Source organism: Agrilus planipennis, unplaced genomic scaffold, assembly GCF_000699045.2.
Source record: "Agrilus planipennis isolate EAB-ADULT unplaced genomic scaffold, Apla_2.0 scaffold61, whole genome shotgun sequence".
NCBI lineage: Eukaryota > Metazoa > Arthropoda > Insecta > Coleoptera > Buprestidae > Agrilus > Agrilus planipennis.
This window is the reverse complement of record NW_020438922.1, coordinates 1236790-1262485: the sequence shown is the minus strand read 5'-3', so window position 1 is coordinate 1262485 and position 25696 is coordinate 1236790. Positions and strand designations below refer to the sequence as shown.

The following is a 25696-nucleotide window of genomic DNA, read 5'->3' as shown; positions in this document are numbered from 1 at the left end:
TACTTCTTATCATTATTAATTTTAAATTTTATCACTAATTTAAATCGTAATAAAATCATGATTAATTCAAGAAAATGAAGTTAGTTAGACACTTGAAAATGTATTTATTCATAAAAGAAGTAAAACTTAGAAACATTTTTATGTTAATATTTACTGTTTGTTATAATAATTAAAAAAGGATTTGACTGCTTTTTACAAACACATAATTTAATACAAAAAAGTGAACTGCAGGTACCTAAAGAAAACCTGAACATTGTTGAACTTTTATTTATTTCTTATATCCGAATGTATGAGTCAGTACACTATAAATCGTTAAAATTGTTAAAAAATAGGAAATAGAAATGAGTTTGTTTGTTTATTTGGTACTATTTCACGCCTTAACTACTACTATCATCACCATACATTTTTAGGGGTGCAGAAAAAGACATAGGGTACCTTTTATCCAAAAAAAGAATACTGATTCCGATGGATAGAAAAATTAGTTTTATGTAGTTGTCAATTATTATTGACACGTATTTATATTAATAAAAACTTCAAAACTNAAAAAAAAAAAAAAAAAACTTGATTTTTTTTTTAAAATCATCGATTTTTGACTATGACCAAGACTGAATTATTGAAAAGTCATCGATTTTTGATTTATTTAAAAAAATTACGAGTTTTATCAACCTCGTTTAAAAGCGTCTTCAAACTTAATCAATCGTAAGTGTATTTTAAGAATTTAAATTAACATTAAGTTAATTTGTTTCTGTTGACCTTTAGAAATATCTATTTTTAGCTGCATACACATTATCCTTGGAAGATAACGGTAAACAATTTCCATTATTCAACGAAGGGACCAATGTTTTCTTCCAGACTATCCACCGACGCACGCACAAAGGACTATAAGGTTAAAGACCCTGGAAAACTAAATTCGAATAGGGGATTGCGTAGATAACTATGAAGAGGAATGAAAAACAAGACGTATGAAACGAAATGAAATGAGAATAAACATGACATCTAATGCAAAAGCTTTACAAATGATACTGTTTCAGTTAAGCACATAGGTACAACCATAATTGAGACAAAAGCTTCCAAAACACTCGTAAATAATAAATATTGTGTAACATTATTTCGAGGATCATTATTAATATTTTTTATAAGCTTTTGCTAGACAGCGAAGTGGTAAAAAAGAATCCTTACGATGAGCTTTTGATTTATTTCAGAAGTATGTATTAATTTTTGACTTCATCTGTCTCTGAAGATCACAGACCTAAATAGAACTGTTTTTTTTTTAATGCTGCAGGAAATTGAATTAAAAACTTAAACATTGACTAGTTATTTTTTAAAAAACTAACTGAATGCTGTTCATATTTTTGTTGAAATACAATGAAATTTCGTAATAGACCGAACAGTGGTTTTGAATATCATTTTTTCTGGCATTGCACGATTCTAATTTATTTTAGTCCAAACTCATCCAGTTATTAAACGTTTTTCTTTATGAAAAATATAAAAACTTCTACATAATAAGCTTTTGATTCGTCTCTGAAGATTGCAGACCTAAATTAAAGAAGTTAACTTTAATCCAGTGGCTAAAGGAAATTGAATTAAAACTTAAACATCGACTACCTATTGTTTAAAAAACTAACTGAATACTGTTCATATTCTTGTTGTAATACAATGACATTTCGTAATGTACCGAACAGTGGTACCGGATATAATTTTTTCTGGCATTTTCATTACGAAAAATATAAAAACGTCTACCTAATAAGCTTTTGATTCGTCTCTGAAGATTGTAGCTCTAAATTAAAGAAGTTAACGTTAATCCAGTGGTTTAAGGAAATTGAATTAAAAACTTAAACATCGACTACCTATTGTTTAAAAAACTAACTGAATACTGTTCATATTCTTGTTGTAATACAATGACATTTCGTAATGTACCGAACAGTGGTACCGGATATAATTTTTTCTGGCATTTTCATTACGAAAAATATAAAAACGTCTACCTAATAAGCTTTTGATTCGTCTCTGAAGATTGCAGACCTAAGTTACAAAAAAATTTAATCCAGTAGATTAACGAAATTGAATTAAAAACTTAAACCTCGAATACCGATTAAAAAGCTGACTCAGAATTGCACCCTCCTGATTCGTAAATTTTCTTATCGAGTTCTGAGGCATAGTTCTACAGTTCTCGGTGGGATGCACATTTTCATATGTCTACAAAACGCAAATTCATACAAATGGTGAATTTTTACAGCAGTTCTGATTATAACTACCCCTGATTGAACATCTTACACCACTGGAACTGTTTTTCTCGGTTATTGACCATTTTTCGACCAAAAGAGGGATATTTGAAGAGCTACAAGCCTAAAAAATCATCGACTTGTAGGAATAGAAAGTTTTTACTGCAGTTTACTCCAGAATTATCTCCCAGTGAATATTTGACGCATGTGAAACTGTTTCCCCACCCAGAACTCCAGGGTAGTGGATATTTTTTGATATAAAATAGGATATACAACGAGTTACAAGTCTAAAAAACAATGTCTTATGGAAATTCTGTAGCGGGGGTAGTTCTAGCCACAATTACTGTAGAAACTCGCGACACAGTTTTTTAGGTCTGTCGTAGTAGTCGCCAAGTATTCCGTTTTAGGTAGAAATATAACCAGCACCGCGGAATCTCGGGGTGAAAAAAGTATGTATATTTTCATGTATTTCTCGAGAACTTTGAGCAGATTATATGCCATTCAGCCTGCATTCAATAAAATCGTGAACCTCTGTACTAAACATACAGTGTTAGAGACCCTACACATTTATAAATATCTGTCTGACTAAAATTCCCCGAGGTATGTTGTAATAGTTCTAATTAACCCCTAGCAGTTCCATATACTTCTGTAGGGACTCTGAGCCTATTATATCACATATAGTTATAACATTCAGAAAGTTTAGTGTCTGGTAAACCTTCAGCATTAACCTTCTAAAACCCAGCTGAGAATTAAAATACAATCTAAACACTTCAAAGGGTTCTAAATATAAAACAACAAATTGGTATTTTGTCAAGCAAATCTTTTTATGGTAAGCCCATTGCGTAAATTATACATTTTGTATAATATACTTAACATGATTTGCTCAAGCGATTTTTTATAGTAGTTTCAAGCAATAAAAGACCCAGAAAGAAACCATTTATTAATTTTCTTGGCTCATGGCCAGACTGCTGCATACTTTCTATGTGAAGAGTAGAGTGGAATTTAAGTTCGAAATTTTAATATGGCAGTTATTGGGTCAAAACATACGTAGAAATAATGCAGCCTAATACAGAACGTGCGCACTTGATGCGTTTTATTATGATATGTATGTATATTATTAAAATTTTGATGTACTTTATGATATAAAAAGTCCATAACCTACAGCAATAATGCATTATAGCAATAATTTCTTTTCAAAAATTCAATTTTCGAATTCGTAATCCATAGAAACTGAAAGTTCGGGGAAAAGTAAATAAACAAATAATTTGAAGTCTTTCTAATGAGATATGCACAATATAAAGGTCGCACTTATCTGTTATCAATCAATATCTCAATTCCTTATTTAATTTAATAATCACGTCTGTTTACGTAAACGTGATTGGAATGAAAAAAAAAGAGGGGAAAGTCAATTAGTATGTTCGCATGGATAAGACTGAAGTGCCACAGGCTATTGTCAAGTTGGATGGAAATGATATAATTGAAATTCGAACGAGCATGGGGTATTCCACATCGTCCGAAGTTGATGACCATTTTATTATAGTGTTAAGTCTATATGCAGGTCGTCAACTTTTGTCATGTTAACATATTTTGCAAAATACACAAAAACTTTAACAACAAATGAAATTATCTTTTAAATTGTATGATTGTAAAGTAAGATATTTCATACAATTGCAACTCAAAGATATTCATAGTAATAATGTGCTATTATGCTAACTAATGATGTGATGGAAATCGATGTGGCTATCTCCTCTGATACTACGACATTCTGGAATTTGATGAGCAGATACTAAAACGTCTACTACTTTCTACACATATTCAGGATGCTATTGTTTAATCGAAATTTTAAATTAAAGATCGTCATATAGACGTGGTGGAGTGTTGAAAATGTAAGACCAAGAGCAAGACTGTCTTTATACTAGTAAGACCAATACCAAGACTAAAACCAATACGGAACGAACAAGACGAAGACTAAAACCAAGACCGAACGAACAAAACCAAGACCGAACGAAGAAGACCAAGACTAAAACCAAGGCAGAATATGCAAGACCAAAACCAAATGCGAAAGATTAAACGAAAAATTATTACTTCCAGTGGATTTATGAGTTAAACCATTTGAAGCAGCTTTAATAGTATTCCTTTCTTGGAAGAAAACAGTTTTACTATTTGAAATTTTCAGTTTTCCTTTAGATGTTTGTACTTCTTTCAATTACCTTGCCTATTTTTTTCGTTAAAAGGTCAACTTAGCCGTTGGAGAAAAAAGTTCACAAGTTTTCATAACTTTCACAACTATCGACACTATTTTCTTTAAGTCATGACAAGATCATATTTATATCAGGAAATTTCAGTACTGCTGACATTTATTGCGTCGGTAAATTGAAAAATTTGCGCTTAGAGGAATTATTAAAAATAAAAAGTAAGCATCAGATTAAAGGAGTAACACCAACAGGAGCAAGATGAAGACCAAGACCGAGACTATTTCAGTAAAACCAAGACCAACACTAAAAGTATTTGAACAAAACCAAGACCAAAACCGAATAAGCAAGACTAAGACCAATGCCAAGACTATAACAGTATTGTTCTTGGTTTTGCTTTACTGATCACTAGTTTAAAGGTCAACAAATGTCCAACACACATATTATAGGTACAATACATATTTTTGTTCAGCATAGTGAACTGCACGAGATACCTAATCAAAGAAATTGGTGGTGAGCATACTCAGTAATCGAGACCTTTACCATGGCTAATGTTTCAATTACTTTTTCTCTTTTCGGCCCCAGTTTACCTCCTATCAATTTTATGCAAACAACGTTGAGCATTGCTGACTCAGTTAAATTTTGCAATGTCTGTACTTCTAGAATGATACTTAGTCATGCAGAGAATTGATTCTATTTGAAACAGTGAGGTGCTTACATAATTTTTCTGTTCGAACAATAACAAGAAAAACGTAAGCAACATAAAACTGTGGCATTGCGAAGTTATCGTAAAAAATTGGCCAGCAAAATCGTAACTGAAACATAAACAAATGAATGATACCGATTGTTTAGGTATTGATCGTGTTTGTTTTGTTTAATTTGACATATCCACCAATTAAATTGACTATGATCAAAAATATTCCAGGTAGGTATAGCAAAAAAAAAACTCCATGATACAATTAAAATAGTCAGTTTTCAGATTCTGTTTTTATAATTAGTAATACATATATTCAAAAAAAAATAATGCAGCGGGGTGTAGTGGTAAATTTATAAATTTCATTTTCAAAACTTATCCTCGTAGCTACTAACTAGATACCTAATTAAAGAAGCTATTGGATGATAAATACCACAAACGTGTTTACTTAAAAAGTCCTGTAGAATATATTATCAGACAGGATAACGAATAAAACCGATTAAAAGTGTTACCAGCATATTAACAACTACCTCCTGAAACAATTTATATTTAAACCAAGAAACTGGAAGCGAACAGAGAAAAACTCTAAGACCACTCTTCAGGCAGTCACTGCAGATATTTTTCTATAAGCTATTTTTAGTCTTTAACGTGCATATTGACTGTATTGATAGCGTTCTGCAATTTGTATTCGATGTCATACTAATGAACCAAGAATATTTATCAACGTTTAATTTATTGATGATCAACATAAATATTGAGCAACTTTTTATTAGTAATCCTTGATACTGATGAGGTCAAATGCAGTAATAGAGTAGAGAAGATAATTTTTATACCAATAAAAAAGGGTTTGATTAAAATTGACGGGGTGAAAAATATTTACAAATACCAAGTACCTAATGTCAGTGAATTACTGTCAATTGGTGCCCCAGAAACAGTATTTGTCTGAATTAAACCTGGGTATTTAGTATTTCCTTAAATAAGAAAAGTTTAAATTACCTTACAAGAGTTTAAAATTGTCTGTTGTTTGTCCTTGATAACAAATAATAGTTGAAATGTATCTAGGCTTCTCTTTTATCTCACTGAGCAAAGTTTCTTGCATATTCCATTAATTTAACATTGAGCAATATGCCCTTAATATTATCTAAATAGCTAACTTACCGCAGGGTATAAAACCTCTTCTAGAGTCCTTTGAGGTGTGTGGAGAATCAATTTTATCAGGAATAGTGGAGTGATATCTACGTTGATTCTTCCATATTACGAGTTTGCTACAGATATTTAATAGTGACTGCCTCAGACTTAAAGCTCTGTTGCGAGATTCATTATTGGTATGAGTTCTAGATCTGGTGCTAATGTCTATATCACTATTGTCAATATTTAATGAAGTAGATTTAGATTTTTGTTTGCACTTTTTTCTGGTAAACTTAGTTTTTTTCTTAGTAGCAGGAGCTTCGTTATCATCATACACTTCAAAAACTTCCAATTCATACTCCATTCTTGAAAATACATAAATAAGAGAGCGTGAAGGATGTGAGTTAAAAACCAATTCTTTATAATTTGTTATAACTAAAACATTTTTACATGCAGGAAGAAAAAACTTTCGCTTTCTCACTAGTCAGCATAAAAAAATACTGAAGGAACTACACATTATTTAACCGTCGCGGTAAAAATTTAATTATATTTACATTTTAAGTGTTATACAGACGTAAAGTAATTATTATTAACATGTTCAATTTTGATATAAATTCAACAGTCAACGTATTAATAATATTTGACATAAAAACTGACTGTGACATTACTAACAGTCGGCAGGTCGGTACTAACGACGTGCAATAATTAACCAACCAACTGACATGAATTGACGTTTCTTTCTTTTTTGACAGAAAATTATAGGATTGAATACCGATAATATAGAATTTTATCTCCAGTCAGCAAACAGTTCGCTCCTTGCCTTATAGATGGCGCTATGATCATTCTTATGTACAGTGGTACTCATACAAAATACAACAGTTAATAAAGCCAAAATAGCATTTCTACGTAGTATGTACAAAAAGACAATAATTATATTATCAACATTACAATTTCGTTGAATTTAAAAAATACTATAACTTAGGCATTTTAAAAACCAAAAACTAATTCCCTCAACTGAAACTGCAAATAACTTTTACCCCAAATAACAGGAAAAAACAAAATTTAATGCTTTTAATTTAGAAGAAAAATAGAACTAAAAAAATTGTTTCATAATCAATTTTTTTTGCCATTAAATATTACTTGTTATATGGCGCTCAATTTTTAGAATTTATTATTTTAGCTATACGATAAGGAAAGTATGTAGGTAATGTATTGTTTGTATGTATAATTCGCTAAATGTCACGAACATCAAAAATGCATATGAAAATTTTAATTTAATTCTTTTAAAGTGCAGATATGTCCTAGTTATTTGAGGAGACATGAAAAGTTATTAGGGCTTGTTTTTAATCTAAGTAAGTACAATATAAGATAGGTCTAGATAGTGACACAGGTAAGGGTATCATTATCCTGCGCTAATGACAACCATAAAGTTGAAATTAGGCTGTATATATAAGCATTATTTTGTGTACATAGAAGGTAATCGAATTTCACATTAAACGTTGACCTATTTCGATACAGTTAAAGCACTAGTTTAACTAAATAAGCTAAAACTTGTTAAAGAACAAACAAGCTCTTATAAAAATTTACCTGTTTCATCAAAAATTTACTTGATGTCTACAATTACCAATAAGAATAAATGTGTGTAGGTTATAATTTGGGTAATTTTATTGTTTAGTAATCATCATTGCAATCAATAATTTCAATGAACAAGTAGTACATGACTGGAATTGACCATGAAAATTTACTATAACAAAATTATGTGAAGTCAATATTAATATAGCAGATACTCGATAATGTGAACATCGCGTACCGTAAAATCTGCGTCATGAGTCACTCTATACTGTGAACAAACTAAATCTCCGCTAATAGAAACGAATGATACTTCATTTTTCTCAGACTTCAATTTCACGCAGAATTGTGCAGAAGAAAAATCTTTATCGGTAACAGAAACCGAAAACCATTGAATTACCTACTTATACAAAAATTGTTTTTCTTTTTGTTAACAAAACTAGTTCTTTCCCCTATCAGTCACTGTGAGGTCGAAACTGTTAGCACCATTGCTTCGAGTGGTCGAAATTCACTTTTGTGAACAGTACTATGACGTAGTGTCGGCCATCAGTCTTTCTAATTGTTGCTGTTGTCGGCCATCATTCTTTTTTAATTGTTGCAGTTGTCGGCCATCATTCTTTTCTAATTGTTGCTGTTGTCGGCCATCATTCTTTTTTAATTGTTGCTGTTGTCGGCCATCATTCTTTTTTAATTGTTGCTGTTGTCGGCCATCATTCTTTTTTAATTGTTGTCGCATTGTCACTGATGTCGGCCATTATGGTTTTTTAATAGATGTATAGTAATCAATGATTAAAATTTAAAGGAATTGTTTGTAAATAGGTATGCAACACATCGTACACTTCAGCTTAAGAAATTGCTGATACTAACTTTCATTTACGTAATATTACTACTTTGCCCTGTGCTGACAGTACTCATATTTTTTTTATATACAATATTGATAGAAACGTTTGAGACAGCAGCTTTGCAATGAAAATTTTTAACTCAACAACTTTTAACATTGGCAGACCATCAAAAGAAAATACCTACTACCCTAAGTTGGCACACTCTGTAATCACTTCATATTATATTTACAATATAATTGTTTAGAGTAAACCAAGCACTCGGTATTCGTCATTTTAAACAATTAATGCGGATATTAAATTACTATATTCTGAAAATTATGAAGCCCATATGTCTTAAAGCAATTTATTTGAGGAAATTATAGAAATCAGTTAATGGAATTTTAATAAACGAAGATTACCTTCTCATACAGAAATGGAATGTACTAGCATATAAAAGAATGTCTACAGCAACAATCCATAAGTTTGCTTTCTAAACAACTTTTGTAATAATACTAGATAGACTACAAGGAATTTCCAATTTATTGTGTTTATTATACAAATTACGAGGTCTGTAAGGTGACCAAATCTTTTCCTTTGTTGTTATACGTATCTATTTATATCGGAACTTCCTGATCCTTTTTCTAAAGTACCAATATTCGAATAATAAATTAAATGTATATTTATGTAAATATACATATGTGTGTTACTTTTTATTAGTAGTTCTATTATAAATATTATTTCCCAATCTCTTTAATGCGCTAAGAAATTTTACTTTTAATAGTGGTAATATTTAATAATTTTATTACACACATTAATGTGAACCTCAAATTTTCTTTTCTTTTCTGAAGCGTCCACCGTCTACGTCTGCACCCATACAGAGATTTCTTTTTTATTGGTCATTACAATTGTATTTATTATAAACCATTAGAAACAGTTTCAACAATTTTTTATTGTCAATACTTTTTTTTTTGAAATAAATGTTATTCTAGCATAAAATATAACTTTTTGATTACCCTACTGCTTATGGTATATACAATAAATTAATTAGAAAGAAACACCCTTAATAAAATTAGAACGTCGGGCACACCGGTTATCTTTTTGTTTCTAAAAAAAATTTTATTACCCTGACATTACTTTAATGGTTCAAAGTAAATTCTGACTGTCCTGTTTAAGTCAACCTCTACTAAAATTAAACTTCTGTCTCTCGTGATAAGAAAAGCGTTTCCGCCATAAAGAAAATCTACACCGGACGCTTTTATCACTTCCTTCGAAGGTGCGCCGCTTTATTGGGAGCAGCAGCGTTACCGGGAAATAGATTTATTAGTAGTATTTTAGAAAGAAAACTGGCAATGACTCACAGGGTTTTTTTACCAATTCATACGTACGAGCTCTGTTCAAAAAGTATCGCAAATTTCCGTGGGTTACGTATATTTGATTTTCGATTCTTATCTACAAGTTCGGCTATGTTGAATGTTCAGTTAATTTTTGACAGCTGCTTTGCTTGCACGTGTTTTGGCTCGTCTTCGATTTTTGCCTATTTCAAAAAATGGATCCAAGAATCTGTATCAAATTTTGTGTGAAAAACAAAATTAAGTGCGCGGTCGCATTCCGAATGTTGACTGTGGCATATGGTGAAGCTACCTTGGACCGAAGCAACGTTTATCGGTTGTACAAAATGTTCCCAGAGGGCCAAGAGGATGTGAATGACGAAGATCGTGCCGGATGTCCGAGCACGTCAACAACAGACGAAAACATTGATGAAGTGAGAAAAATAGTATTGGCCAATCAGGGAATCATCGTTGGAGAAGTTGCTGAGGACCTAAACATATCGATTGACTTCTGCCATTCGATTTTTACCAATGATTTGGGCATGAGACGGGTCGCCGCGAAATTTGTAGTAAAATTGCTCAATTTCGACCAAAAACAGCATCGCATTAATCCAAGAAGCTGTTGGCCTCTGTCCATGACGACCCAAATTTGCTCCAGAGGGTCATAACTGGTGACAAATCATGGGTATATAGTTATGACGTGGAAACCAAAGCCCAATCATCCGATTGGAAGCTGCCGGACGAGGCAAGACCAAAAAAAGCGGGCCTAGTTAGATCGAATGTGAAGGTTTTGCTTCTAGTTTTCTTCTATTGCAGAGGCGTGGTGCATCATGAAGTCAATCGATATGACTCCTGCCCTTCGACTTTTACCAATGATTTGGGCATGAGACGAGTCGCTGCCAAATTCATACCAAAATTGCTCAATTTCGACCAAAAACAACATCGCATTAACTTTACTAAGGAGCTGTTGGGCTCTGTCCGCGACGACCCAAATTTGCTCCAGATGGTCATAACTGGTGACGAATCATAAGTTTATGGTTATGACGTGAAAACCAAAACTCAATCATACCAATGGAAGCTGCCGTACGAACCAAAACCAAAAAAAGCGCTCCAAGTTATATTGAATGTGAAGTGTTTGTTTACAGTTTTCTTCGATTGCAGTTCTTGCCACAGGGTAGAACGGTTAATAAGGAATATTACCTGCAAGTTATGCGCAATTTGCGCGATGCAATCCGCCAGAAACGCTCGGATTTGTGGAAGAACAAAATTTGACGTTTGGGACCATGATAACGCCCCTGCTCACACGTCCTTGTGCGCAAATTTTTGGCCAAAAACAACACACTAATAATGTCGCAGCCACCGTATTCCCCAAATCTGGCCCCCTGTGACTTTTTCTTGTTCCCGAAACTGAAGAGGTCCACGAAAGGATGACGCTACGCTACGATTAAAGAGATAAAAACGGCAGACCTCGTGTATTCTATATCTAGCATATCCACAAAATTAAAAAGTCATCAAATTAACACGTAAACGTCGAAACTTCTGGTAAATTATAATGCACTTGTGTATGTTGCCGTTAAGGCAAGAAAAGAAAATTAAAAAAAAATTAAGGGAATTAACCCCGGGCCGCCCGTGTGGCAAAATTGGAATTCATAAAATATACAATTAAAAACCATTGCAGCTTTTGTTTAGGGAAATGCATAAGTATGACTATTATTACCATTTTCGGGCATTAATTAATGTAGCTAATAAACTCACCCAAATTTCTTGTCCTTGAACTTCTTAGCGAAGTCCTGGCCATATTCCTTAAGGCAATGCGAACGGGTAGGTTACACAACCACTTGGTGTTTAAATAAGGCCACAATTTCACACGCAAGGCACCTCGTTTCGTAACGCCGTATCATCATCATTGTTATTATCATCATCATAATAATCATTATTATTATTATTACATAATTTGGCAAATTGTAATTATGATTTCGATAAAGATTTTCTCTAAAGGTTCGGCAACAGACAATAACAAATACAGGATTATTATTATTGATATATTACTGATATTATTATTAACGATTATGAGGTAGGAACAACGTATTAGTTTGCCTGATAGGGCGTGTTAGGTCGGTGTAATAACAGGAAAACACGTAAAAGGGGTGTTAGACCCTTGACGATGGCGCACATTTGGTCGAAACCGTTGGCCACCCGGTGTGCCAATTTCTTTGACCGCTCCTTCCATGGACCGATCTGAAAAACAAAACAAATAGCTCTATAGTTATCGAAACAACCATTAGATTTCATCAGCACGCAGCTGTTGAGATTTAAGATCAGTAAAATACGAAACATTTGTTTTTATTTACTAAATCGAACAGTGTCTATAAACTATGACAACCTTGTACTCGTTTATATGAGCCGTAATCTTAATTAGTATGAATCTGGGAAACAAAAATTAAAACCTAACACTTATTAGTCGGCCTTGTCCGCTTTTCCACAAGCTGCTGTCTCTTGATTTAGAATTCTCATTTCAAATAAAGTAAATAAATATTAAAGTATAACATAACGTAGATGCTTTTCACCATAAATGAATTTTAATAAGTAAAGATCAATAAGTTACAAAAATAGGTAATATGCCATCTGAAAATATATTTCAAGCTTTTTGACCAATGAAAATAGGATCGAATAAAACATCTGCACTAAAAATAGTGCTTTGTTCTGTAGATAAGTGTTACAGACCACAGGCAAGTACCTTGCACTACGGATAAGTGATATTCACTGTAGAAAACTTCCGTGATGGTTGGGTTATGGTTTGAAAGGTAATTTCATGACACAACCTGTCGGTGTTACCTCATTGTTAGGGATGCATTAAACAGGCATATTAAAAGTAATTCAATTCTTCTTAAATAAATAAAAATTAAAAAAAAAACAATTAATTCAAAATTTACCGTTTATTATGTATGATATAATAAGTATATATAATTCATTTACCTTAATTAGTTTATAAAAATAGTAAACCTTTAGACGATTTACCGCCAAGAACAAAAACGGTTTATATTATATTATTAAATGATTTGACTTTCTTAATAATCACGCGATATGGACATCATCACGGGAAAATTGTAGAGTAAAAAGTTTCTTTTTTTAGAAAGTAAAGAAAATAATAAAACAAAAGCCAAGCAAGAACGTCTTACAAAAATTATTTAAGTGATACCATCTCAAATAAATTATTGAGTAATAAAAGTGTTGGGAACATATAGTTTTTTTAATCCATTGAATTACAAATAATTTTTGGTATTTGGTATTTAATTGTTTCAGATATAAGGAAAAAGGCGCAGCACTACCTCTATTTAAGTAAATAACGTAATTTTTACCATTTCTAATGTTCGAGCGGTAGAGGTAATTCAGAATGACATGAATCAGCTTTGGATTGTGCAGTTCATTGATTTACACATTTCTACTTCTTAAAAACATTGTCGGTCACTTTTTACAGATTATCTGAAGCTCCTTCTTCTCTGGTTGTACAAGCAGTACAGTAGAAGAAATAGAAGAACAGCCCAGTCAATGTTTTCGTAATGTACCATATAAATACGATAGGACCAGCCTCTCGAGCATATGAAGGCTCATGTCATTCTAAACTATCTATAGGCATCGATTCTTTTGAGACAAACTATTCAATGCAAAGGTTTACGTAAGGTAATTTACAAACATAGTTATCTGTTTTTCCAGTAAAGTTTCCCAAGTGTCATATCGATTCACTAATAACGTGAAATACAAACATTGCAAAGGTGAAAATTAAGAGCTGTTAAAAACGATACAGTAATTATTTATAACAATATAATGGCAACTGTGTGCTAGGTAAATAACAAACAATAATGTTAAAAATATGACAATTTAGTTTGATTCTTTGAATATTAATAAATGTGAGAAAAAAGCATTTGTTCGGAAAGATGGATTTAAAGAGAATTTCAAAACGTAATTTATACTTCATTTATTAATGACAGAATTTTCCTAGAAGGCCATCCTCGTTCTAGGTTCAAGGACCAATCAATAAAGGCGTTTAATAATTTTTAATACTCTGACTTAAAAGACAGTTGCAACAATTTAAATTGTACCTACATTCAGTCCAGTGGCGCACAAACGAAGTTAATCAATGTCTCTCCCCCGGGAACTCGCGATACATTCTACGTGCATGAAAACGAGTATCACAAATACAAATTTTTTGTTATTTCAAAATAGAATGATTGGAACATTGGTGGGATTATTAAACATTAAATTTACTGATAAATGATCACACTGAATTTTTGAAATTTGATTAGATAACACAATGTATTTACAGCTAAAGGGCGCCTCATGTAGTAAGGCCAACATTGTAAAGATTTGTTATTAATTAATTGATGTTTAACAAGGTCCTTTTTCATTAATTTGTTTTTTAACACAACAATAAGTAAACTGTTTTTTGTTGCGTATTATTATATATACACAAATCTATATTCCTGTAAACAAAAGGACTGAAGTGATTACGAAATCGTTCACTTCGTTAGTATTGCCTTTTCCTGCCGGAACATTATGATCCGTTACGGTGACGAGACTCGTTTGTAGGAATATGAACCTGCGTGTGATTTACCGAAATAGAAGGCCATTCCCTGTCCTTCCGCATGGATTTTTTTCATAATTTGACCACTTTAAGCCATTTTCAGGGAAACAATTGTTAAGTTTTTGAAAAAGGTGTGATACGGAAATTTTACAACTTGTCAGTTTTAACTTTAAAATTTTGTATTTTTGCGTTGTGGGTACCCATTAATATTTATGATTCCCACAGTGATATCGCGTTTTCTGAGTACAAATATAGGTCTGTGATCGAATTTGGTAATTGAGTATAACAGATACATAAATATACACAAGGTGTTCGCCTTTTATTGGATTCTTCTACATTCCCGCGATGATGATGATGATGAGCTAAAATTATTAATTATAAAGAATTGCAACTAGTACAGCAACAGTCTGAACGACGAAGAAAAAAACAGCAAATATTATAGCAAGCATGAGCGTGTTTGTGTGCGATCGGGCATACTTGTGTGTGAGCGGCTTATCGATTCGCCGATTAGCCGCGGGCGCCTTTCTTCATGTGCGCCGTATTTGTAAATGTGTGTGTCGTACCAGCGTTCTGGGAAAGCAATAAACAATTCAAAGAAAAAATAAACTATCCGGATGTTTCCAGAAGGTTCCAGAAAGTAAACAAAAGAGTATTTAAAGGAAGAGACGATCGCCGAAAAGAGAAGAAATAAATTGACCGTTGCAGAAGTGAGTCCAGAAATAAATTGTCAGTGACAGCATTGAAACAAATAAGGCAGTGAATAGTGATATATCAACAGTAGTGTAAATAAATAGGATAATTACCTAAGTTTAGTAATGATTTAATAGTGTTTTTTAAGTTCAATAATAATTAGTGTAAATAAATAGTTTTCGTCTTAGAAGTTACATTACAATATTTTCATGTTATATCTTTAGCCAATCTAATGCAATTTATAATAATTTGAGTTTAGTGCGTGTTAAAATGATGTAATGGAAAACAAAACATGCAAACATATATCACTTCAAATAAAAGAAAACGTTACAGGGTATTATGAAGATACGCTACATTAAACAAAAAGTAGCCCCCTTTGTTGTTGCAACAGAATAGAATAGCAAAAATAATAACATGCAATAAAAAATATCAAGATTGAAAATCTATAACGATCGTTTGTAATAAATCACACGAGCATGAGCAGATTATTTTAATTTAATGTTGTGTTTTTCGAAATTTCAAGGAAACACTTTTACCAGTACAATACTTTATTGTACCTAGTTAGTAAAATTGTTAGTTATTGTTATGATATGTAGGTATCCAGATTTATTATCTGATTTTTTGCTTCTAATTTTTCCCTTAATATCTGCAAGTTTTATTTTAATCTTTCAATTAATTGTTTTAATAGATGTGCAGATATTACGGACCCCATTTCATTGGTTTAAAATAAAAATTATAATGCATAAAATTGACTCCAGTCTATTGACTATTAAGGTTTACGGATGACTGATAAAAGCGACCCTGAATACCTTATAAAAATCATTATAAGTAGGCTGTTACTATTTATTTAAAAATTAACGTCTGTGACATTTTTTTTTATAAATTAATGAGTTAGAACTTAGTGCAATGACTTACACTAATCTTCTACCAAAAAACAAAAGAATTACAAAGAAATCAATAAACCATTAAATATTCAACAAGACAAAAACGTTTTCCATTATACTCGTAAAATTGTCAAACTCCATCTAAGAATCGGCAACGGCTGATATATTTCCCGAGAGGACAAACAAAACAAAAACGAATAATTTAAATATATCGACGTATAAAAAACAACTTCAATATTTTGCTTATATGCATAAAACTTAGTAAATTAAAAAGTTAATAAATCCAAATACCATCATCCACCAATGTTCCATCCTGATATGCACTATAGCTAAATTCGGCGCTCTGATTCGTTAAATACCATTCCTTTATTGGTTTAAAGGATGCGCTTGGGATAGTAAGGTTGTGGTAGGAGAAAACAGCAGTCACGTGAGTGTTGGTAGTTGCCATGTACTTCATAAAATGTCATATTTCACAAAAGAAAACACGTGTTATTGAAGCAAATAGAGCACCGCATTTCAATTATGGTTTCGCGATGCATGATCATAAGGTCGTCAGTCCTAAAACTGGTTCTATACGCATCTCCACTCTTTCTTATCCAGAGCTAATCTTGGCATTTCCCTAAAACTAGAAAATCCCACATCCTGAACCATTTGCGAACAGTAATCTAATTTAGGTCTACCTCTCCTCCTCGTAACTGCTGTTTCTGCCTCTAATACGTTTCTAATTAGACCTTCATGCCTGAGAAAGCATCCTACCAACCTATCTCTTTCTAATACCTCTTAATTTCTAACTTTCTCTGTCCATGGTATCCTCAATATTCGCCTGTAACACTACATTTCTAACGCTTCTAACCTTTCCTTTTCTGTTTGTATGTTTCGCACTCGTACAGCGCCGCACTCCAAACATACACCTTTAACAATCTTTTTCGAATTTCTTAATTAACCGATAGCAAGCATAGAAGTGACTTCTTTTTATTGAAGGTGACTCGACCTTGTGCTATCCTCTGCTATGTATCCCTACTACTCCTTAGGTCCTGACTTATCTGACTTCCTGGATACCTTGTAATCTTTCGTCTCCTATCTTTAAATTCGCTCTTTCTCTACTTTTTCTTCTCTTGCACACCAGTATTTTTGTTTTACTTTTTGGTTAATGAGGTGGTACCACATGTTCCTCTTTCTTTTCTAATTTTTAATTTAGCTACTACTATTAGTTCTTCTGCTCCAGAACTGCTGCTTTCAGACATGGTGAAAGTGTCCCTGGTCACTGCTACATGTAAACTAAACTAAAATAAAAACATCATTCACGGCACACGGTGGCTTGCCGATTTCATTTCTGTCGGAAACATGGACGACGAACTATCCGTCCGGCTGAAAATGACCTTAATTGGTCCTAGAATGGCCTGAGGTAGATGGGTTTTAGTCGGTAGGTCCGAGGACTTCTTCCTAGGGAATCCGACACTACCCAGTCGTATAGACGGCTGGGTGTCTTTTGATGATTTCCCCTCTTCCACGAAAAAAAAAACTATCCGTAGACGAAAAGCATTGAGTCGTGCTGTGACCGGCAATTAGGCGACAACCTTTAGTTATTTCGAATTACGTATTAACATGTACATCACGTTATACTGCATGCTCTATTAATACCTAATTTAAATGTAGCCTGTAATGGTAAGAAGATTTCCTACCTCTGATTTGGGATATCCATCATTCATCATCCGAGCAAAGTTGGCCGATTCAGTTTATCATGTATTTAATAAAGTTATTCGTGGAAAACAATTAGACCAAGAGAATTACCCCAAATACCACAGTACTTTGAAAAAATACGGACACGTGTGCGTTGAAAAGGCCCGTAGTGTAAGTGGGCGAAACACGTGTCCGGGTTCTTTCAAGGTGTTGTGGCATTTAGGGTAAACCTTTTTGGCTTAATGATTTAGTTTGTCACATTCTCCTTTTATATTTTTATTTTATGTATACGTGGAATATTTACCATGTTTTCTGACATTTTTTCTGTGCGCGAACGTACTCAACAAGCTTTTTTTTTGAGCTTGACAAAGTAATGTAATGATATAGACAAAAATGAATGACCTATTCGTTGAAATATTAAAAGGATTTCATGGCAGACAACGAAAACCCTATTAAAGGAATTACTTTGATTATACGAATCGATTAGGGTTGGTATATTATCCGTGTAGACAGATATTTCGACTTAATCTAATTGCCGAATGGATTAATGTAACTAAACTAATTTGGAATAATTTTAACTAAAAGAAAACTGGGTATGTGACAAAATTGGATATAATAATTGAATGTTATAAACAATCGAAAAAATTAAATTAATTATTCAGAAATGCGAAAGACAATAACACTTAATTTAGTCAAATAAAACCAAGTGTGGAATTTAATTCAATTAATTTTACATTACAGTAATTCTTTTGGTTTTCAGTACAATTGTGGAAAACGTGAGTGACTGTCTGTATATGAGACTAACTAACTAATGAGCAAATGAAAGAAGTGAAGAATGCGCTCCACTTTCTGATAATATCATAAAACCAACAAAAGTAAATGTGAGTAGAAAATACAAATCTTCTGTCATAAGCACCTTACATGCAAACAAAACAGTCATCGGGTAGGCTTTGAAAGGTCAAGAATCGCTAAAATTAGGTTAATTAAGATTTACGAAAAATGTACAGTACGTATTTCGTGCTTCCAAAAAAAAATTAAGACTCGTTTTAACTTCATCATCATAAGGTCGTCAATACCTCTTCATTTCTAACTTTCTCTATCCACGGTGTCCTCATCATTTCCTTGTAATATCACATTTCGAACGTTTCTAACCTTTTCTTTTCCGCCGCGCCCACTGTCCATATTTCGCACCTGCACAGCGCCACGAACATACACCTTTAACAACCTTTTTAGAATTTATGGAAGGCGACTTGACCCTGCGCTATCCTCTGCTTTATATCCCTACTACTTTTTCCGTCCTGACTTATCTGACTTCCTACATACCTAAAATCGGCCACTTCTTTTTATCTTTAGTCTCTTATCTTTACATTCTCTCTTTCCCTACTTTTTCTTCCCTTGCATATCAGTATTTTTGTTCTACTTTTATTTATTTTCATACAATACTGTTTGGTCAACACCGTTTCCATTTTATTTAATGCTATCTCTAACACTTTCTTGCTAGATGCTAATACTGCTATATCATCTGCAAATCTAAGCATACTAATCTTTTGCCAATCTATATCTATCCCTACAGTTGTATTGTCTTTAATGATGTCTTAGGACTGACGACCTTATGATGATGATGATGATGAATAAATAATAGAGTAAAAGATTTACAATTTAGACTTCATAATCCAAAACCGCCAAATTAAACTGAAACCGCTGTCACTGAATACAGCACTTATTATTGTACATACAACTTGCTGCTAATAAAAAAATAAAAATGTAATACTCAAATATGACATGTATAACATCAAACACTGATAAAAATGTGCTAGGTAATGCAAATAATGTTAACGTCACTCAGAAATAATTCCTGCTTTAACATTAGCAACAATCTCGAGTATGTACCTATTGTCGATGGTATCGTAATAATTACTGAAGGAGTTTCAAAATTAATTGTTTTTATTAAGTATCCTCTAAGTGCCTACATATTTTTTTCTAGTATAAAAAACACATAGTAGAAGTGGAACGTCAACGGACAAGTGGAAAAACGAATGGCAACGGACAAGTGAAAAAACGAATCGCAACAAAATTTTTACTGCAAGTTTTACGGGCAGATTGTTAATATACTTGTCCAATTTGAAAACGTGCCCGTAAAACTTTTCACTTCTACTATGTGTTCCAGCACATGTTTCGTTTTCACAGGTTTACTGCAAATTATGATTTGGTTTTTGCACAGACCGCAAACAGAGGCAATGATGCCCGGCCACGTGGAGAGCAGAGGTAAGAAAACAACAGCTGAGCACAGCACACGCCGCCGGGACTATAAGCTCTCTCCCTAAGTCGTTGCCGCCTCTTCTCACGCGATATACCGTCTACCCCCTCCACGCGGCCGTAACGCTTTTTCATGACAGAATCCCGGAAAGGAATTCCAAATAATATTGCATTTATGAATAGTGTGCTTTGATGACATTTTGGATGATCTCTCACTAAANCTCCCTAAGTCGTTGCCGCCTCTTCTCACGCGATATACCGTCTACCCCCTCCACGCGGCCGTAACGCTTTTTCATGACAGAATCCCGGAAAGGAATTCCAAATAATATTGCATTTATGAATAGTGTGCTTTGATGACATTTTGGATGATCTCTCACTAAATCTCAGAAGAAAAATGTGTTATATTACTTTACTACCTAATAGGGTTTAGAAATCATTTTAATCAGATATTTCTTTGACGATGAATTGACTGAAAAAGCGATTTTCCATAGCCACCAAAACCAACCCGATGGATTACTATTTTTGGGGATACATGAAGTCCTTACTTTATCCCAATGAAATTGGAACTCTGACAACAAATATAAGATTTGGGCACTTCTAGTAGACAATAAAACATTTCTTGTTTCTGCAAATGAGGCAAGGTGTTATGTGCCTTATAGGAGGACCTCACGAACTCCATGCGTTACAATGAGGCTAACCTTGTTAGGACCTAAGCTGTCTTTCTCCGAAAATTCTAGGGGGTGTGACTTAAATATCAAAAATTAAGATATACCATGGATGATCGTGAAACATGTACTTTAACATATTATCAGAGAAGTCAATTACTATTCTAAAATAGAATAGAAATTTTCTAAAGGCATATTATATTTATATTTGGTAAATTATTTATTGACAAGATAATTTTAGAATTCCAGACAGCAAATCAAAAAAACAAAGATTATGTTATTAAAAAGTGAGACTGAGAATGTAGAAATACAATATTTTGTGAGTGATTTATAATTCCCTTGTTATTTCGCATTTGAAAAACAAAGTTTATTCGCTTATCAGTAAAGTACGTTTACTATGCTCATTTATGTGAAAATAACTTTATAACCATACAATTTAAGCATTAATTCAGCAAACATTAGCTGTATCATTCATATACCTGATGGTATGTTTTGAATCAGAGTTTGGGTAAATACATGCACGCTACAATTTTAAATTCAGTTTTGCATACTAATTAAATATTACTGCATAACTACCTACATACGTAATACATTCCGGGGATTGTTGTGTTGACTTGAAACCTCATACTTTATTCAAATTACGACTAATATGCAATCCTGAATAAGCTTAAAATCAGCTGAAAGACGCACAAACTTCTTGGTACGAGTAATAACAGAGAACGAGCTTTTCTATAGTTAGGACGATCAAAATTGGCATAGTCAGTCCGCAATAAATTATTTGTGAGAATGGACATATCTTCTTTCTTGATTTCACTTGGACCTGTGGTCTTTTGCTGCGTCTTGAACACGCCCTTGTTAAGTTAGGAAGTGCTTCATGAGTGGTAAAGACATAGTGAAAAGAGATAACAAAATAATACTAAACGGTGTAGAGGTTAGAGGTTGCTTAGGTACGCTAAAGATCAAGGTCGGCTTTTTTAATTAACTGCTTAGAATTATATCTTTGCTTCCCTAACTTGGCAACATTCTCAAATTTTGCCTGTCTGTATCTCTTTCTGTTACACATTAATTAGTGTAATGTTATTCCTTTTTCTTTAATAGTGTCCGCTGCAATTCCTACCTGACATCTCTTTTCCATGTTTACGATATTCCGTACAACGTCCGTCGTGAGTAAAAGTAGGCGTCCTGACANGCGTCTCTGCTTCCCTAAATTCCTGAGAATGTTGAACTTGGCAACATTCTCAAATTTTGCCTGTCTGTATCTCTTTCTGTTACACATTAATTGGTGTAATGTTATTCCTTTTTCTTGAATAGTGTCCGCTGCAATTCCTACCTGACATCTCTTTTCCATGCTTACGATATTCCGTACAACGTCCGTCGTGAGTAAAAGTAGGCGTTCTGACAGCAACCGGTCTAGTCTAGCTAATAAGTTAGAAGAAGACAGTTTTATCGAGGAATATGCCAATTTTTAACGTCCCAACTATATGGTATAAGTCAACAAGGAACAAAGATGTAATGCAAGCGCAATCTTAAAAACAGAAGTAGTTTGAAAGTAGTTAGAAATCCATAGATGTACCTACACCTGCATGGAAATGCACATTTATGCTTAAAAAATATTGCACGAACCACATGATGAGTATCAGAAAATTTAAATTCAATTTTTAACTGATTTTAATGTTATCCTAGTTTTTAAAAATTGTTTTATTATTTGCTGTAATAATAAATAATCAGTTGATCTAAAGTAAATTAAAATTTACGTAGGTGTTTATGTACAGTCTACATATCTTGATTTATTAGTCCAATTTATCATTTTACGTAAAAGTTAATTTTGGTGCCCTCTAACACTCAATACGTCACTTATGATTAACTGCAATTGTAAAACTTCTTTGATAAACGTCGAAACTACAATATGGTATAGGTCGTTCAGAATGTCACGAACCTTGGCATCCACTCATTAATTGATTTCCTGATTTCTACCTTTTAAAAACATCAGTTCCATTTATGATTAATATCCGAATCAATGTTTTTGTAATGTACAATACATGTGAATGTAATAAGGTCCATATCTCGCACACGTGATGGCTCATGAGATTTTGAACTAGCTATATACGCACTAAAATTCATTGATTTATCTTTAATTTCCATAAAACTTTGAAGTACGATAAAGGACTTAATAACAAGGATTTCTTGTGGACTTGCACAGGATCAACTTGTCTGTTGCCGATGTTTTGTCCTCAGGATTTTCCCGATGTCAATGATTATTTGAGGATGAATGGAAGGAACAGGCAAATTAAAGCTGTGCAACTTTACTGGTGTAAACAACACCTTCTGAAGCTTGTTAAGTTCAATAATAACAGAAAATTAAATAGGTATTAGTAATGTCACAAAACAAACGGCAGATGGGTAATAAAGGTATTGTACATAAACGAACAATCGTTAATAGGAAAATGGCATTTGAATGAGGAAATGAAGAAAATTATACACATGCATATATAAAAGCGTATTCAAACAGGTACTAGAGAAGTTAACGATTTCCTCATTGTAGTTTGGCATCGTAAATTTTGAGCCTACTGAATAGTAGAATTTAATTAAGCACAAAGCTTACATATTTGTAATTTGTTGGCTGATTCTACCAACGGACCTTCTCGTACCTGACACCCGCGAAACTAATATTAGAGCTTTCTGAACACCTTGTTTAAGAAAACAACGTCACACTATTATGGTCGTTAAACTCAAAACAAAACAATTTAGGGTTGGTTTTAAACAAGAAAGGACGTCTATTTCGTAGAAGAACATTAGGAATGATAAGACAGCTCCTAATTACCAGCTAATTAACCGCTCACAACGCATACCGAGGGATATAAAGCAGATGATAACGCAGAGTCGCCTTCAATAAAATAAGTCACTGCTCGCAAACGGTTAATTTAGAAATTCGAAAAAGATTATTAAAGGTGTATGTTTGAAGCGCGGGCCTTGCACGGGTGCGAAACATGGACGATAGGTGCGGCGGAAAAGAAAAGGTTAGAAGCGTTCGAAATGTGGTGTTATTTGCAGCTGTTTATTCACTGGTTTATACGAGGGTGGATTGATAAGTTTCCGGCCTAACCAAGAGATGACGCCACTAGGCCTACCTTGAGGTGACATTCTATAGTACCATCCTTGGATAGCTTGTAGCTATAGTTTCAGCCCGATCTCCTTGCTAGTGTAGGTTTGACAGCACGCTGAACAAGACGCCTCTGTGGTTTTCGTAAAAATGGAAAAGCAGGAAAATCGTGCTGTCATCAAATACTTTTATTTGAAGGGGTTAACGCCGAAGGAAATTAAAAAAGAGATGGACTCAACACTGGGGACATCCTCCCCGTCATATTCAACCGTTAAGCAGTGGGTTTCCGAGTTTAAAAAGGGTCGTGTGAGCACCTCTGATGGGCCTCGCTCAGGACGCCCCGTTGAGGTCACAACTCCAGATATGATCGAAAAAATTCATCAAATAGTGCTGGGAGACCGCAGATTGAAAGTGCGTGAGATAGCTGAGACCTGTAAGATGTCATATGAACGTGTGCAACATATTTTGCACCAACATTTGCATATGGAAAAGCTCTGTGCAAGATGGGTGCCGCGTTTGCTAACAGTCGACCAAAAATTGATTCGAAAAAACATTTCTACCGCAAATTTGTCATTGTATAAGCGTAATCCAAGCGAATTTTTGCGTCGATTCGTAACCGTTGACGAAACGTGGGTCCACCACTACACTCCTGAAACCAAAGAACAGTCTAAACAGTGGATTGGACCAGGGGAACCAACTCCAAAGAAGGCAAAAACAATTTTTTCGGCGAACAAGGTTATGGCTACTGTTTTTTGGGATGCAAGAGGTATTATATACATTGATTACCTTGCAAAGGGTAATACTATCACTGGTCAATACTACGCAGACTTATTGCAACGTTTGAGCCACGAGGTGAAAATTAAACGACCTCATCTGGCGAAGAAAAAAATCTTGTTTCATCACGATAACGCACCAGCGCACACGTCAATCGTTGCGACGGCTAAAATCAACGATCTAAAGTTTGAATTGATGCCGCACCCTCCTTACTCTCCAGACCTAGCCCCGAGTGACTATTTTCTGTTCCCTAATCTCAAAAAATGGCTTGGCGGTAAGAGATTTGCGGACAATGAAGAAGTAATCGAAGCTGTAAATGGTTATTTTGAGGAGCTTGACGAATCAGTCTATAGAGATGGCATTAATAGACTGGAACACCGCTATGAGAAATGTATCAGCCTTGGAGGAGATTATGTTGAGAAATAAAAAAAAAAAATTTTTAAAAACCTTGTTTTTCTTGGTCAGGCCGGAAACTTATCAATCCACCCTCGTATTTATTAACTTTGAACCCCCATAACTTTTTATCGGGGTAAGACCGCCACGTACTTTTTATGGTACAGTGGTGGGCGAGACCTCCTCTTTCGATCCATTATCTAGACTTTTACCAATATTTTAAATCGTTATTACATGGACGTTAATTATCGGGTTTTTTTCTATCCTTAACCAATCTTCACAGTTTCAGAAAACTATGTAGGACATCACCGTTCGCGAACATTATCTAATCTAATCATGGTCTTCTTCTGCTTCGCTTTACTCCTATATTTGCTTCTAACAAGTTTCTTATGAGCCTCCAAACATAGGTACACCCCTTTGCAGTTGGCGTGACAATGAAGCACTCAAATATACGAGGGTGGATTGATAAGTTTCCGGCCTGACCAAGAAAAACAAGGTTTTTAAAAATTTTTTTTTTTTATTTCTCAACATAATCTCCTATTTTTATTTTATGTATACGTGGAATATTTACCAGTCTATTAATGCCATCTCTATAGACTGATTCGTCAAGCTCCTCAAAATAACCATTTACAGCTTCGATTACTTCTTCATTGTCCGCAAATCTCTTACCGCCAAGCCATTTTTTGAGATTAGGGAACAGAAAATAGTCACTCGGGGCTAG

General features: G+C 33.7%; 2 protein-coding genes across 6 annotated transcripts in view; one reads left to right on the top strand and one right to left on the bottom strand.

Moving 5' to 3' along the window:
* Positions 1 to 25696, bottom strand: part of LOC108732755 (probable phospholipid-transporting ATPase IM) — a 62285-nt gene that overhangs the window by 16987 nt on the left and 19602 nt on the right. For 2 of the 5 annotated variants that reach the window (XM_018463713.2, XM_018463712.2), the window contains exon 2: positions 11707 to 12189. In XM_018463713.2, coding sequence (XP_018319215.1) covers positions 11707 to 11749 — 43 coding nt within the window. In that variant the 5' untranslated portion in view covers positions 11750 to 12189. Of the gene's footprint in view, positions 1 to 6263; positions 6932 to 11706; positions 12190 to 25696 lie in introns of those variants that run through there. The other 3 variants (XM_018463710.2, XM_018463709.2, XM_018463711.2) reach the window with 3 other exon arrangements.
* LOC108732757 (protein GVQW3) lies at positions 10228 to 10880 on the top strand. Its single transcript, XM_018463714.1, has one exon. It carries the CDS (start codon positions 10236 to 10238, stop codon positions 10617 to 10619), a length of 384 nt encoding a protein of 127 aa, XP_018319216.1. The 5' UTR covers positions 10228 to 10235; the 3' UTR covers positions 10620 to 10880.